The 12,271-nt window shown below is 39.3% G+C and overlaps 1 protein-coding gene across 1 annotated transcript in view; it reads right to left on the minus strand.

The window, feature by feature from the left end:
* Window positions 1-12,271, minus strand: part of DNM1L (dynamin 1 like) — a 1,168,830-nt gene that overhangs the window by 1,061,528 nt on the left and 95,031 nt on the right. The window contains exon 2 of the mRNA XM_044088102.1: window positions 1,957-2,119. Within this exon, the coding sequence (XP_043944037.1) occupies window positions 1,957-2,119 (163 nt within the window). The remainder of the gene's footprint in view (window positions 1-1,956; window positions 2,120-12,271) is intronic.

Here is a 12,271-nt window from a genome sequence, read left to right on the forward strand (position 1 = left end):
GTATCCACTCTCACAAATTTGCAACTTCAAATGCCTCTTTAGACAACAACTTCTTGCTTTTCTGTTTTAATGATTCTATCCTTGTCTTCTCCCTTGAGCTGGTGTATAATTTGTCTCGTGAATCTGTTCGTCACCCCACCTTAATACTCGCAGTTAATTGTGTCTGCATTGCTTCTATTCATTTTCTTTTTTATTATCTAACATTTCCCAGGAGAGCAACATCAAATTACACTGTTCTTTAAGTTAAAAATATGAACAGTGTATGCATTTAACAAATAAAGGCCTTTCCTGAATGAGCTGCTATTACCATTTACTGCCTACATCCCAGTACACCCTTTCTGCTTACAACACCTGCAAAAAGTCCCTTCTCTCATTAAGTACTTTTGATTTTGTGAATAGCAAGAAGAGTTCTTTTTTTTTTTTATTTATTAAGTTGTGGCACCTGATGTTCCCCTGCTGAATGCCCCTATGATACAATATATTGTACTTGTATGCCAACTGTCTCCTTGGGATCCACAAAAGTCCTCATTCCCCTAGACAGATGGACATTACACTTCACTCCTTCAGTTCTACAAAGTCTGTAGAATGGGATCAAAGATGCTCACTTTCTATACGTAGGCGTTGAGTAATTCTGGTCTATAAATGCCCTTGATCCACTACACTCCAGCTTTACCACCAACTTATGAGATTATATTCTACTGAGGGCAAAAACTAAATAGTGAACCAGAACTGGGAGAGGCTATTTCTGTGGAGAACCCCTCATGACCAATACTGTACGATGGGCTCTCTTTAGCAGTATCTTGGCTTCTGGGATCTGGGTCCAAAATGCGAGCTATCTGCCTATGTATCATCTGCAGTTTATTCCTTCCAAATGCTCCAACTTATTCTAGCATTTTTTAATTTTTGCTTGATCTTTGTGGTCAATGTATTTGCTTCCAATAAATCCAGCTTGGCACTTGTTGCTTCTGCCCTAGCTTTCACTGCTTCATTCTCTTGAAATAGGTCTTTGTCATAGGCAGATTCATGGCAGGAGCAAGGAAAGTACTCTTTACATTAGGGATCTCCGGCAAAGGGCGGCCCAATGTCTGGCCAGTATACCAAAGCCTTTCGACTGCTTCACATGTATTCTCCTCACGTAACATAGGGCATAAAAGTGATATCCAGACATGCCATCTTCAGAACTGAGAGCCTCAGTAGGAACACCAATCCAAGGAGTAGAGAAGTAATCAGTACATCCAAAAGAGACATGGACCTGGGGACATTGAGAGACAGAGTGAATACTGCAACAGTGAAGAGAAGGACATCTACTGTTATGGTGAGAATTATTTTCATCGTAGGTCCTTAAGATTGGCTGTGACCAAGGAAACTATTTCGTCTTGGATTTCTAAAGCCATTTCTTTTTGTTATTCATTTCATGGAAAGAGCTTCCCTTCTTCTGTTAAGGCTCATTCTACTAGAGCTGTAGCTTCTTCTAATTCTTTTTTCAAGGGTTTGGATACTAACTGTATTCTTGAGACAGCTACCGGGACTTCTGTGCATACATTGACCAAGCACTACAAGTTAGATGGAATTTCCACAGCTAGAGCTGGCTTTACTAGGGCCATCCTTCTTGACTTCCTAGAGGGCTGTGCTGGTCCTTTCTTCTCCCGCTCTTCTTCCTGAGCTTTGGCACTCTCCCTGTTGTAATGAGTACTGTAACTGTGAAATGGAAGGACATCTTATCATACTCCATGTCAACGCCAGAAGTCAGTGAGTATGTTTTGATGTCATGACTTACACAAAATTGATAAAAATTACATTAAAAACCCTTAAAAACAGTTGTGAATACATGTATACATACTGTGAAAATCATCTTAGTATTTACTGCTATATGTACAACATGCTATAAAGAAACACTAATTTTGTTCTGCACAACTGTAACACAGCCCAATTATATTATAAAAATAATTAACATACCATCTGGATCGACTTCTCTAGAGATCTTTAGTGCTTCAGAAGTTGCCATATCTGTGTTGGCAGCAGTAACAGCCAGGATGATAGAATTTGGATTACTAATATATCGAAGGATCAGCTCTCTAATCTGAATCTCAATGTCCTTGGGCTGGTCACCAACTGGCACCTGAACAAAAAATGACAGTAAGAGGCAAATCAGCACTTTTTTCAAGAAAATACTACAAAGAAAAAGCTCAAATCCAAGAAGTCTTTATATTGTATATTAGGAACTTTAACTTGCTACTTCTCACACATCTGCATAGGAAAGGGACCAAAAACTACAAATAACTCCAAGCCAGCAGCAATGTTTGCTACAATAACCTGGAAGAAAACATGAAGACCAAATTAATGTGCAACTGTTTTCTAAATGTCTGACAATGTTGCACTTAAGCCTTTTTTTAATGACTCATGTGATACCACCAATGGCAACCACCAGTAGACTTTGACTGTAATCTCCAGAGGATAATTCTGTTATTGGAAGCAAGTTTCATACCGAAACTACATGAGTTGATGACATGCTAATAATTTTCTAATGGTGCAGTGATGCAGCGGTAGCGTTGTCTCCTCACAGCAAGAGGTTCTCTGATTCGATTCTCTCCTGAAGTGCCTTCTGTGTGGAGTTTGCATGTCCACCCTGTGTTTGTGTGTGTTTTCTCTGGGTACTCCGGTTTCCTCCCACGTTACAAAGACATACGTCTGGAGCGTTTCTTCCAGGGCCTCCACTGAAAATTGGCTTTGTTCCAAGTTGAACTTTCCCAGTAAACAAATGTTAAATTAAATTACATAAAATAAATAAAACAATATTCTGTCCAAGTAGTCTAAATGTGACAGTCATAATAAATGAAAGTTATGTACTTACCATAATGATAGATCCATGTTGTCTGTTTCTGTCTGGTTTAACCTGCAGGTTATTATGTCTGGCTCGGATCTGACACCAGCCAATTCCTTCAAACTTTGAACTCACCAGGCTCCTCCTCCCTTACCCACAATTCTGCACTCCACATACTACTCCTCAGATAGAGTTTGCCCCATGTAAGCCAACCACTAAGCTACAATAAACTGCCTGAACTTAGGAGGATGCAGAACTCCAAGAATAAGGAAAGGACACCCTCCATTGTCCAGCCATCTCAGATAGGGAAGTTCTTCATAACAGTCTAAGGAGGAGGGAAGTTTGAACCAGACAGAGACAGACAACACAGATCTATCATTATGAAAAGCACATAACTTTGGTATCTAATGTTGTCTGCTCCATCTGGCTTCAACCTGTGGGACAGGGTCCCCAACCACATATAAATCCTTGAGTGAAACTAAGGAAGGATATTCTGCAATTCAGAAGATTAAATATCCAGCTTATAATGGGAAACCAAAGTATGATGACCCAAACAAGTCACAGATGCACAATCTTCACAGTGATACTTTAGAAAAGAAATCCGTAGAAGTAGCCATAACTCTGGTAAAATTACCCCTAGGCTTGTGTGGCAGAGTCTTACCACTCAATGAATATGCAAACAAAATACAGTCTGATAGCCTATTGGATAAAGTCACTTTAGACTCAGATGTGCCCAGCCTGGATTTTGAAAGTGAAACAAATAAATGATTGGATTTTCTAAAGGACTTGTTACTGTCCAAATAAAATCTCAACTGCCTATGCACATCAAAACAATGCAAATGGTACATTTACTGGAAAAAAATTGGGGAAAAACACAGGCAGATGACTGGAACTGTTACAATTATTCTCCAAAGCCACGTTAGGCAAAAGGATGGGTCGTACAGAGAGAAACCCTGTCTCTGTGGAACACTAAATAAGGAGAAGAGTCAAGAGCTTGCAACTCCAAAACCCTCCTTGCCGATGTAACAGCCACCAAAAATAAGGTATTCCAAGACAAAAACTTCAGTTCTGATGTTGCCGTGGAGGAGTCGAAAGGACCTGCAAAATAAACAGTAAATCCCACAGAAGAACAGGGTATCAAACTAGGGAATGTAGCAAAAAGGTACCTTTGAAGAAAAAAACTTTGAAATCTTGAGAGCAGCCAGAGGAATATTATCCCTGCCGAAGTGAAAATTAGAAATAGCTGCCAACTGCATGTTAATAGTAAAATCTAAAACAGATTCTAAAGGAGCGGAAAATGTATTGAGTCCTCAGGATTCTGCCCACATCACAGAACATTTCCATTTACTGGACTGCACTTTTCTAGTGGAACGTTTTTGAGATGAAGACAAGATGTGAACTACTGCCTGGGAAAGCTTGGGATTTCTGGCCATCAAAAGAACTGGAGAAAACACGGAGTTAACTTCAGGGACTGAAGACTGAGGGGATCCAGACTTGCTGGATAACAACTGAGATCCGGAATAGGAGGCAGCACCCAGGGGGGAATACGTCAGTAGAAGCCAAAGGAAGGGGAACCACAGCAGACAAGGTCAGTAAGGTGCTATAAGGATCACAGCAGGCTGCCTCCTGGAGAAAGCTTACAATCAGGGGACCAGGAGATAAACATAGAGGAGTCCCGGGGGCTAGGCAAATAGCACAGCATCTTCAGGTGACTGTCAAGAGGAGGAACTAAGAAGTAATAGCTGAGGCACTTGGTGTTGGACGGGGAGGCAAAGAGTTCACAACACGGAGTGCTCCAGCACTGGAAAATCTGAGTCACAACTCTTGGACTTGGGAGACCACTAGTGAGGCAGAATGATTCTGCTGAAGTTACTGGCCAGAATGCTGGACTTCTGCAACCAGAAAGAGCTGAGATGAAACTGCCCATCCTGAAAAGCCTGCAATTCAAGGAGGACAACTCTTGTCTCCATGACACTGATGTGGATGTCAGCCTCCACAGAAGACCAGGACCCCTGAACTGTCCTCCACTCAAAATGCCCTCCACCCCCACTCAAGAAGGGAGGCATCCATAGTGACCATGACTGAAGGAAGGAGAAGGACAAACGGTCTCCCAATGGTCACTAAGGGAGACTGCAACCACCTAAGAATTTGGTTGTGACATACTTTTATCAACTGTACTGGAAAGTCCATTGGGTGAGTCAGGAAAGACCATTGTACAGCCAGAGTCCATGCTGAGCCTTCATATATCTGACTAGAGGACCAATCCTACAGATGCTGTCATGTGGCCTAAGAGTTTCAAAACTGCATGAGATGGTGGCTTAGAGAACACAAATACCGACAATGTCCGAGCATGAAGGCTGATCACTCTGGAGCTTGGGAGCCCGGCATTTGACTGACTGTATCTAAGTGGCAACCTGTGAACTCTAACATCTGAATTTGTTATAGGCTTGACTTTAGGTAATTGACCGTAGTGCCTAAGTGGTCGCACAGCTGGAGTAATGTATCTCTTGCCATAATCAATAAGACCTGGGACCCCTGCAGCTGGATCAAGGCTGCCATGACTGCAATGCATTTGGTGAACACATGGGGGGGGCTGTGGTGAGACTGAATGGCAGGGCCCTGAACTGTAAGTGAGTGTCCCCAAACCAGAAGCACAGAAACTCCTGGAGCTTCTCTATCTTTATATGATGGTAGGCATCATTAAAGTCTGTCGGGTAAATACAATCATACTTCCACAGCAGAAGTAAAATGGACTGCACCATGACCATCCAGAATTTGGTCTGTTTCATGAAAGGATTCAGTTTGCTTAAATCCAGAACAGGCCTGACTGCCTTCACAGCAGGAGAGTTGGGCAACCCTTTAGGGCTGCTGAAAGGGCACACCAGAAAAAACACCATGGAAACCCTGATTCTGTGGACCGCCCTTGCCCTGTAAGCTGCATCCATTATGGTCACCCCCTCCCCAGCCTCAGGAGGAACCCTCTGAAAGGGCATCCTGAGAAGACTGCTGTGACTTCCTGAAAAAGAGATGTTTGCTTCCTCTTCTGATTTCTTGAAAAGGAGTGCCAAAACGCACTCCTACAGCAGACAGCATCTTCCTGTCTTTCTTGCACCAAGTTAGATTATCTTTAGTTTTTGACCTTAACAAGGAAGCACCATCAAACAGGGCATTAATGAAGGACGCTTGAAGCAATCTGCAAAGATGCATAATCATATCCAGGTGTGGTGTTGCAAGGCAATGTCAGAGCCAGCCACTCGAGAAGCTCCATCGGCTGCACTGTAAATAAGCCTAATCTCTAGCATCTTTTGGATATTACTGCATCTAAACATTCCTCGACACTTCAGACACCAGGTCACAATGGAGTCTGTTCAGGTGAAATAGGTTAAGTGCCCTCAACTCGAATGTAACAGAGGTACAGGACAGCTTCCCTAAATGGTCCAAGGCCCAATACATTCTATATGGGGGATGGACTGAACAGCTCTCTTCAGCGATCTCCTTCATGGTGGCAGTCACCATCACATTCGCAACTACAGATAGATTTGCATACAGAGGGAGAACCACCCAAGGCATGGATGGGCACACACAGAAAGCCACCAAAAATACCAACTTCTCTGGAGAGGGTGCTTCAGTAGTCCAAACTCCAGACTGGCGAAGTAGTCTCGCAAAGATTTAAGAGACCTCCTCTCCTTCCTCGAGGTCAGTATCCTCTATGAGAGAACCCTCTGGGCAGTCACAGTGTTACACCTCCTATTCCCTGAAACCTCCCACTACAGCGATGCCAGAGGAGGGGGAGAACAGGTAGGAAGCTCCACTAAGGGAGCAGGTTGGAGATCAAGAGACGCAGATTGTATAACAGCAGACTGACAAATGGTTGCACACCTACCTAGAGAGAAAGGGAATGGAATACCAGTATGAGAAAACCCAACCCATCTCCTTAGAGGAGAACATCCTTTCTATAATGCCGAAGGCAGAAGCAGACACTGTCCTCACAGAACCAAGGATCACAGTACTCAAAGATTCTAGAGACAAACCAGAGCCTGAAGGAACTACACCTAGCCCCGACATAGAGAATGGAACCAAGTTGTCAAACAATGAAGCTTTGAGTGGGAGAGATGAACCCAAAGTCAAGACTGTTGATCCAGACACAGAAACCCCAACCTCAACAATATTGCTCTGAGGTCTAGATGACCCCAAAGTAGTTCGAGTTGAGGAGATCAAGGAGTGAGTGGAAGCTGAAGACTGCAAACCCATCAAATCTAACCCCAAGGGTGGGAGAGCAGCCAGGCCTGAAGACCACGGATCCATGGCACCCACGGGAGAAGCCAGATAGGTGGAGCTGAAAGGTCCAGAAGCTGGACCTAGACCCAAAGGGATAAGACCTAATCACATCAGAGTCTGCAAAAAGGACCTCACCACCTTCTCCAAGTCAGAAGCTTTAATATTACCCACTGACCTCGATAACCAGACAGAAGAAGCCATGGACAGGGGTTTGGAGGGTCGTTTTGATGAGGATGAATCTGTCTTTTGGATCTGAGTCAGGGAGACTCAGAACTGGGGCAGGGAAGGCGACTACTCCAGTGGGGTAAATTGTGAAAAAGAAGAAGCTGTCCTACCTGAGGGAGCCCCTTTGAGTAGAAAGGGGCTGGGAAGGCCCAGAGATGATGATGAAGAAACCATCACAAATGGGCTCACTTAGTTTCAGAAATGAGTAAAATCCACTAAGAATGTAAAAACCAGAGTGAAAGAACTTCTTAAGTATCAATAATTTAGTAAATCACAAAAAAGTTAAAAAACATTAAGTGCTTTCGCCCCAATACAAGGACTTCTTCTTTATACTGTTACTATTAATATACTTTACTTACTTAAAACTATTATACTCTCACAAGCATATACTAAACAAGAATAAAGCTAGCCTAAGACCAAAAGGCTGGAAGCTAGAACCAGCAGAATAACACACACCTAACAGCTACCTACCTATCAAAACCACACCCAACTATGCTAGCACTCAAATAGGGTAAGGGAAGCACAAATAAGAAAAACACACTGTATTAAGATTTGAAAAAGAATACACTGAAGCGGACCCAGACTGAGCTGCTGATGGGAATGCTGTCAAAGTAGATCTGAGGAGTAATACGAGGAGCAGGGGACTGTGGGTGAGGGAGGCAGAGTCTGCAGACTTCGAAGTCTGAAGGCATTGGCTGGTGTCTGTTCTACGCAGGATCTGATAACTAACAGGCTGAAGCCAGATGGAGCAGACAATAATGGATCATATTACATACTAATTTATGTTGCAAGTCATATGGGTATGTAATAATAAACACAACCCTAAAAAATATTTTTGATACCTCAAGATAAGCTGTACGGACAGGTAAATTTCATCTAGGGTGGTAGTCACACACTCAAAAATTTGTTAGGTTAAGCTTAAAGGATCTAAACTCAGCAAATATGAACTGGGTTAAGGCATGCAGAAAGAAGTTTCTTCACATCTATCTGGAGAAATTCAATGAGGATCCCCTCCATCATCAAATACACTACACTTGTAAGACTGGTAAAATGTGCAGGAGAAGATACATCAGGCTAAATTAAACTCTCTCATATTTCATTTGGCTAATGGAAATTAAAAAACCTGAGTAATCTCTGTTCATCTTCAACCACCATGAATTAACCACAGGGTCAAGTTAGTAAATATTGGAGAGATGTATAGTAATGTATAGTCTGACAACAAAGTAGTGTGTCACTAAAGAAGAGGTTAAGGGAGTTTGTCATGTTGCAGTTGCATGAATATCAAGTGAGACAGAAATATAGCTGTCTATATGACTAAAAAGTGAACTAAATATACTCTGCTGTTTGAATGTTCCAGAAAAAAAAACAAAAAGTAGTTAATAACATTTCCAGTAATATACAGTTTAAATACAAAATTCTCAACAAGTATATAAATGTAGTATTTATGCTAATATAATATTAATATCTGTCCAAAATGTTTGGGTTATTAATGCTTTTATTATTTGGACTTAAGAAGTTTATGAGCTAATATATATGCCTTGTTGCCAACACTCTAAAAAGTTTCCAAGATTTTAGATGGGTCTAAACCATTAGTGTATAAAGTTTCATTAACAGAAAATATGTTCTCTAATTTGTCTCAAAATAACAAGATAATTTTTGGGTAAGTTAAATTCTGTCTTATTTTTGATGGCTGAAAGCGGTCCAGATATTTAAATAAATAAAATAAAAATTAACTATTGGTGGAAAACTGTTACAATTAATTGATTGTTGCAACTCAGTCATCCTTTATTTTTGGGGTCATTAATTTATCATAAGATATATCCTGGTTTTGTTTTTCCCAAATGAATAGACAATTCTTTATGAATTTTTTTTTAAAAATGTGAAAAGTATAATTGGGCTGATCCTAATTATAATAAAATAATGTAAGTAACACATTCAACAATTGAAACAAGGTGAGGATCATTAATAGTATTCCTAATTATGTAGTTAAATATAACTGAAAGTATCTTACCAAAAATATCCATAAAACCTTTTTATAAAACTCCACACATCAAGCTATCCTCCCCTCAGGACCCATGGTAGCACTTCTTTTTCTGGTACAACGCGTATGGTTCACATCACTACCTACAATTTCCCTACACAACGTTGTTATTTACTTCACAATATAGCCACAAGTGCTACCATGGGTCCTGCGAGGGGGAGGATAGCTTACCTGAAATTTCGATGATCTGAAGTTTCGATGTTTTCGTGTCGATGAAGTGCGTGTCGCTGTAATGAACGTTCGATGAATAGATATGGACCCGTTTTAGAATATATTTTATTATTAAATTGTATTTCCGAAATTTGTAGTGTTGTTTTTGATTGATTAATGATCCTAGCCAACGCTCTAGATGGTGTTTGAACGTGATTAGCATATCTCGCTAACATCTTATATTCTTGAAATGTTAATGTACTATTTTGCATTAAGAAGAGATCGTTCTGACATTTAAATAGTTCTTTCTCTGTTTGTTCATTAAAATTCCGAATCAGTTGTTGATCCAATAATTTAATTTTAGTTTCCAAGTTTTGAATATCTTTATTTAGTATTTTTTTATAATAAAAGGCTTTTTGCAAAAGGATCCCTCTTATTTGTGTTTTAACTGTTGCCCATTCAATAGCTGGGGCATGTTGCTGTTTCTTTAGACTAACCAATAAGTCTTTAAGGTACTTTGTAATTTCCTGTATTATTTCTTCCTTATTCAGCAGATTTGGATTGAGAGACCAATTACAGCCTCTTTGCTGCAAGGTATCTTTTATCTCCTTAGCAAAACTCAGCTAAATTTTCGAATGATCTGATAAATATTGTGCATGTATAACAACTATAGGTTCTAAACTAATCAATGTTCTTGAAATCTGGAAGAAATCTATTCTGGACCACATTTTATGACATGGGGAATAAAATGTAAAATTATTTGTACTATTAGCATTGTTTAAATAGTGAAAAGGGTCATATAGTTGAAAGTCTTCTTTAATATCATCCAGTGCCAATACTGCATGCTTATTAAATGCTTTGCGTGGACAAGATCTATCCAACTTCGGATTTTGATAAGCATTCCAATCACCTCCAAAAATTACGTAGTATCTATCAAATTGTGTTAAAATTGAATACAGTGATGTTATGAGTATTTGTTGATCATTACAAGGTGCATATATGTTTAAAAGTAAAATAGGTTTATCAAATAAGGTAGATGCCAGAATAACATAGCACCATCGTCCATCTTTATCTGTATTAGAATCTAAAATTTTGTCCTTATATTGGTCTTTAATAATTATAGCTACCCCAGCACTATTTGACTTACCTTCCGATGCTATTACTTCTCTGATCCACTTCTTTTTTTTTATATCAACCCATTGATCATTCAATAAATGCGTTTCTTGCAAATAAATAAACGCCTTAGCCTGCAACAATACATGTAACAATAGTTTCCTCTTCTTTAAATTCTGGAGCCCTTTAACATTCCATGAATCTAATTCCCACATTACCAAGGTTGACTGTACAATAAATGTTTTGGAGAGAAAAGATAAAAAAAAATACAGTATATTCAAAACCATACATGATCTGGAAGCAATCCATATATCCCGTCCTAAACCAGTGCTTACCCACTCTAACCCCGGACCAGGACATATATAGGTCTTGTGTAATATAGAATAACAGAAGGTTTAAGGAAAGAAACAAACAGGAAAACATCACATTATCAAATTTCAAACATGTTCCATAGTTGAGACCTATATAATCTAACTTAACTACGACAAAGCCAAAACTAAACATTCACTAACAAGCACTGCATTGAGCTACATCTCCCCAATCAAGTATATTTAAGCAAATCAAATTAAAATACAATATTACAGTACATATGAAAATAAATTGAAAAAAGGAAGTGTTAATATTTGGATTAGCTATTTATAGATAAACCTCATGCATAGAGACACACACACAAAAAAAAAAAATATTAAAATATAACCCTATGTTAAAATAAATATATAGTTAAATGCAGGTATCCCTGGTTATAAACCCACACTAACATAGTTTTATACTAAAGCAAACTACTAACTAACTAATATAAAATGCATTATCACTTTAACACAGTACATTATGAGCTATAATGAGAAGCATATTTATATAAACTTTACTAAATCCCTGCACCCTCTCTAAATAATATAACCACAAAATTCTACATAAACATGTATAAGAGAAACAAATAAAATATTCATATGTGCTTACTTTACCATATAACAGTGTTATTTTAAAGTTAAATGAATAAAAAGATGTTAAAACAGTTTCCTTTGGTTTCCCAAGCCTGGAAACCCTGTGAAATATTCGCGACGGGGGACCGCTTTTACAGACGGACTCCCGGAAGTGTCACAGCGAAATCTACACCCACGACAGCATTTTAGGCACTTCCTGTCTTCCTCCTCGTTGAAAACACTTCATAGAAGCCATAAAACGATGTGAAACGAACGCAGGTAATCAAGATAAGCAAAATCAAACAGTTTTATTACTTTGGAAGAGGCCTAGAGCTTTTTTAAACGCAAACAAAGGATTATCCAGTCCTGGGAACACAGTAAACAATGGATCTGACCTCAGCAGCATGCCAGTCTCAACGAGATTTTTTGCCTCATTTTTAGTGGAAATAGCATGTTTAATTCCATACATTGTAAATATAAGCATATGTGGGTATTTCATTTGAAACTTAATTTGTTTGTCAATAAGAAATTTACAGTATGGAGACAAAGACTGTCTAGCTTGTCTTACCTGTATGGGTAAATCCTGTGACAGATATTTTATTATTTTTCCACATGATATAGCCTCCAGTTTGTTTTACAGTAGTAAGTATTCTGCTTACATCTTGATAGTTAAGTATTTTAACATATACAGGTCTAGGAAAGTTAGATGCTTGTGACTCTCTC

Source organism: Protopterus annectens, chromosome 11.part0 (genome assembly GCF_019279795.1).
Source record: "Protopterus annectens isolate FY-2018-M chromosome 11.part0, PAN1.0, whole genome shotgun sequence".
Taxonomy (NCBI): domain Eukaryota; kingdom Metazoa; phylum Chordata; order Ceratodontiformes; family Protopteridae; genus Protopterus; species Protopterus annectens.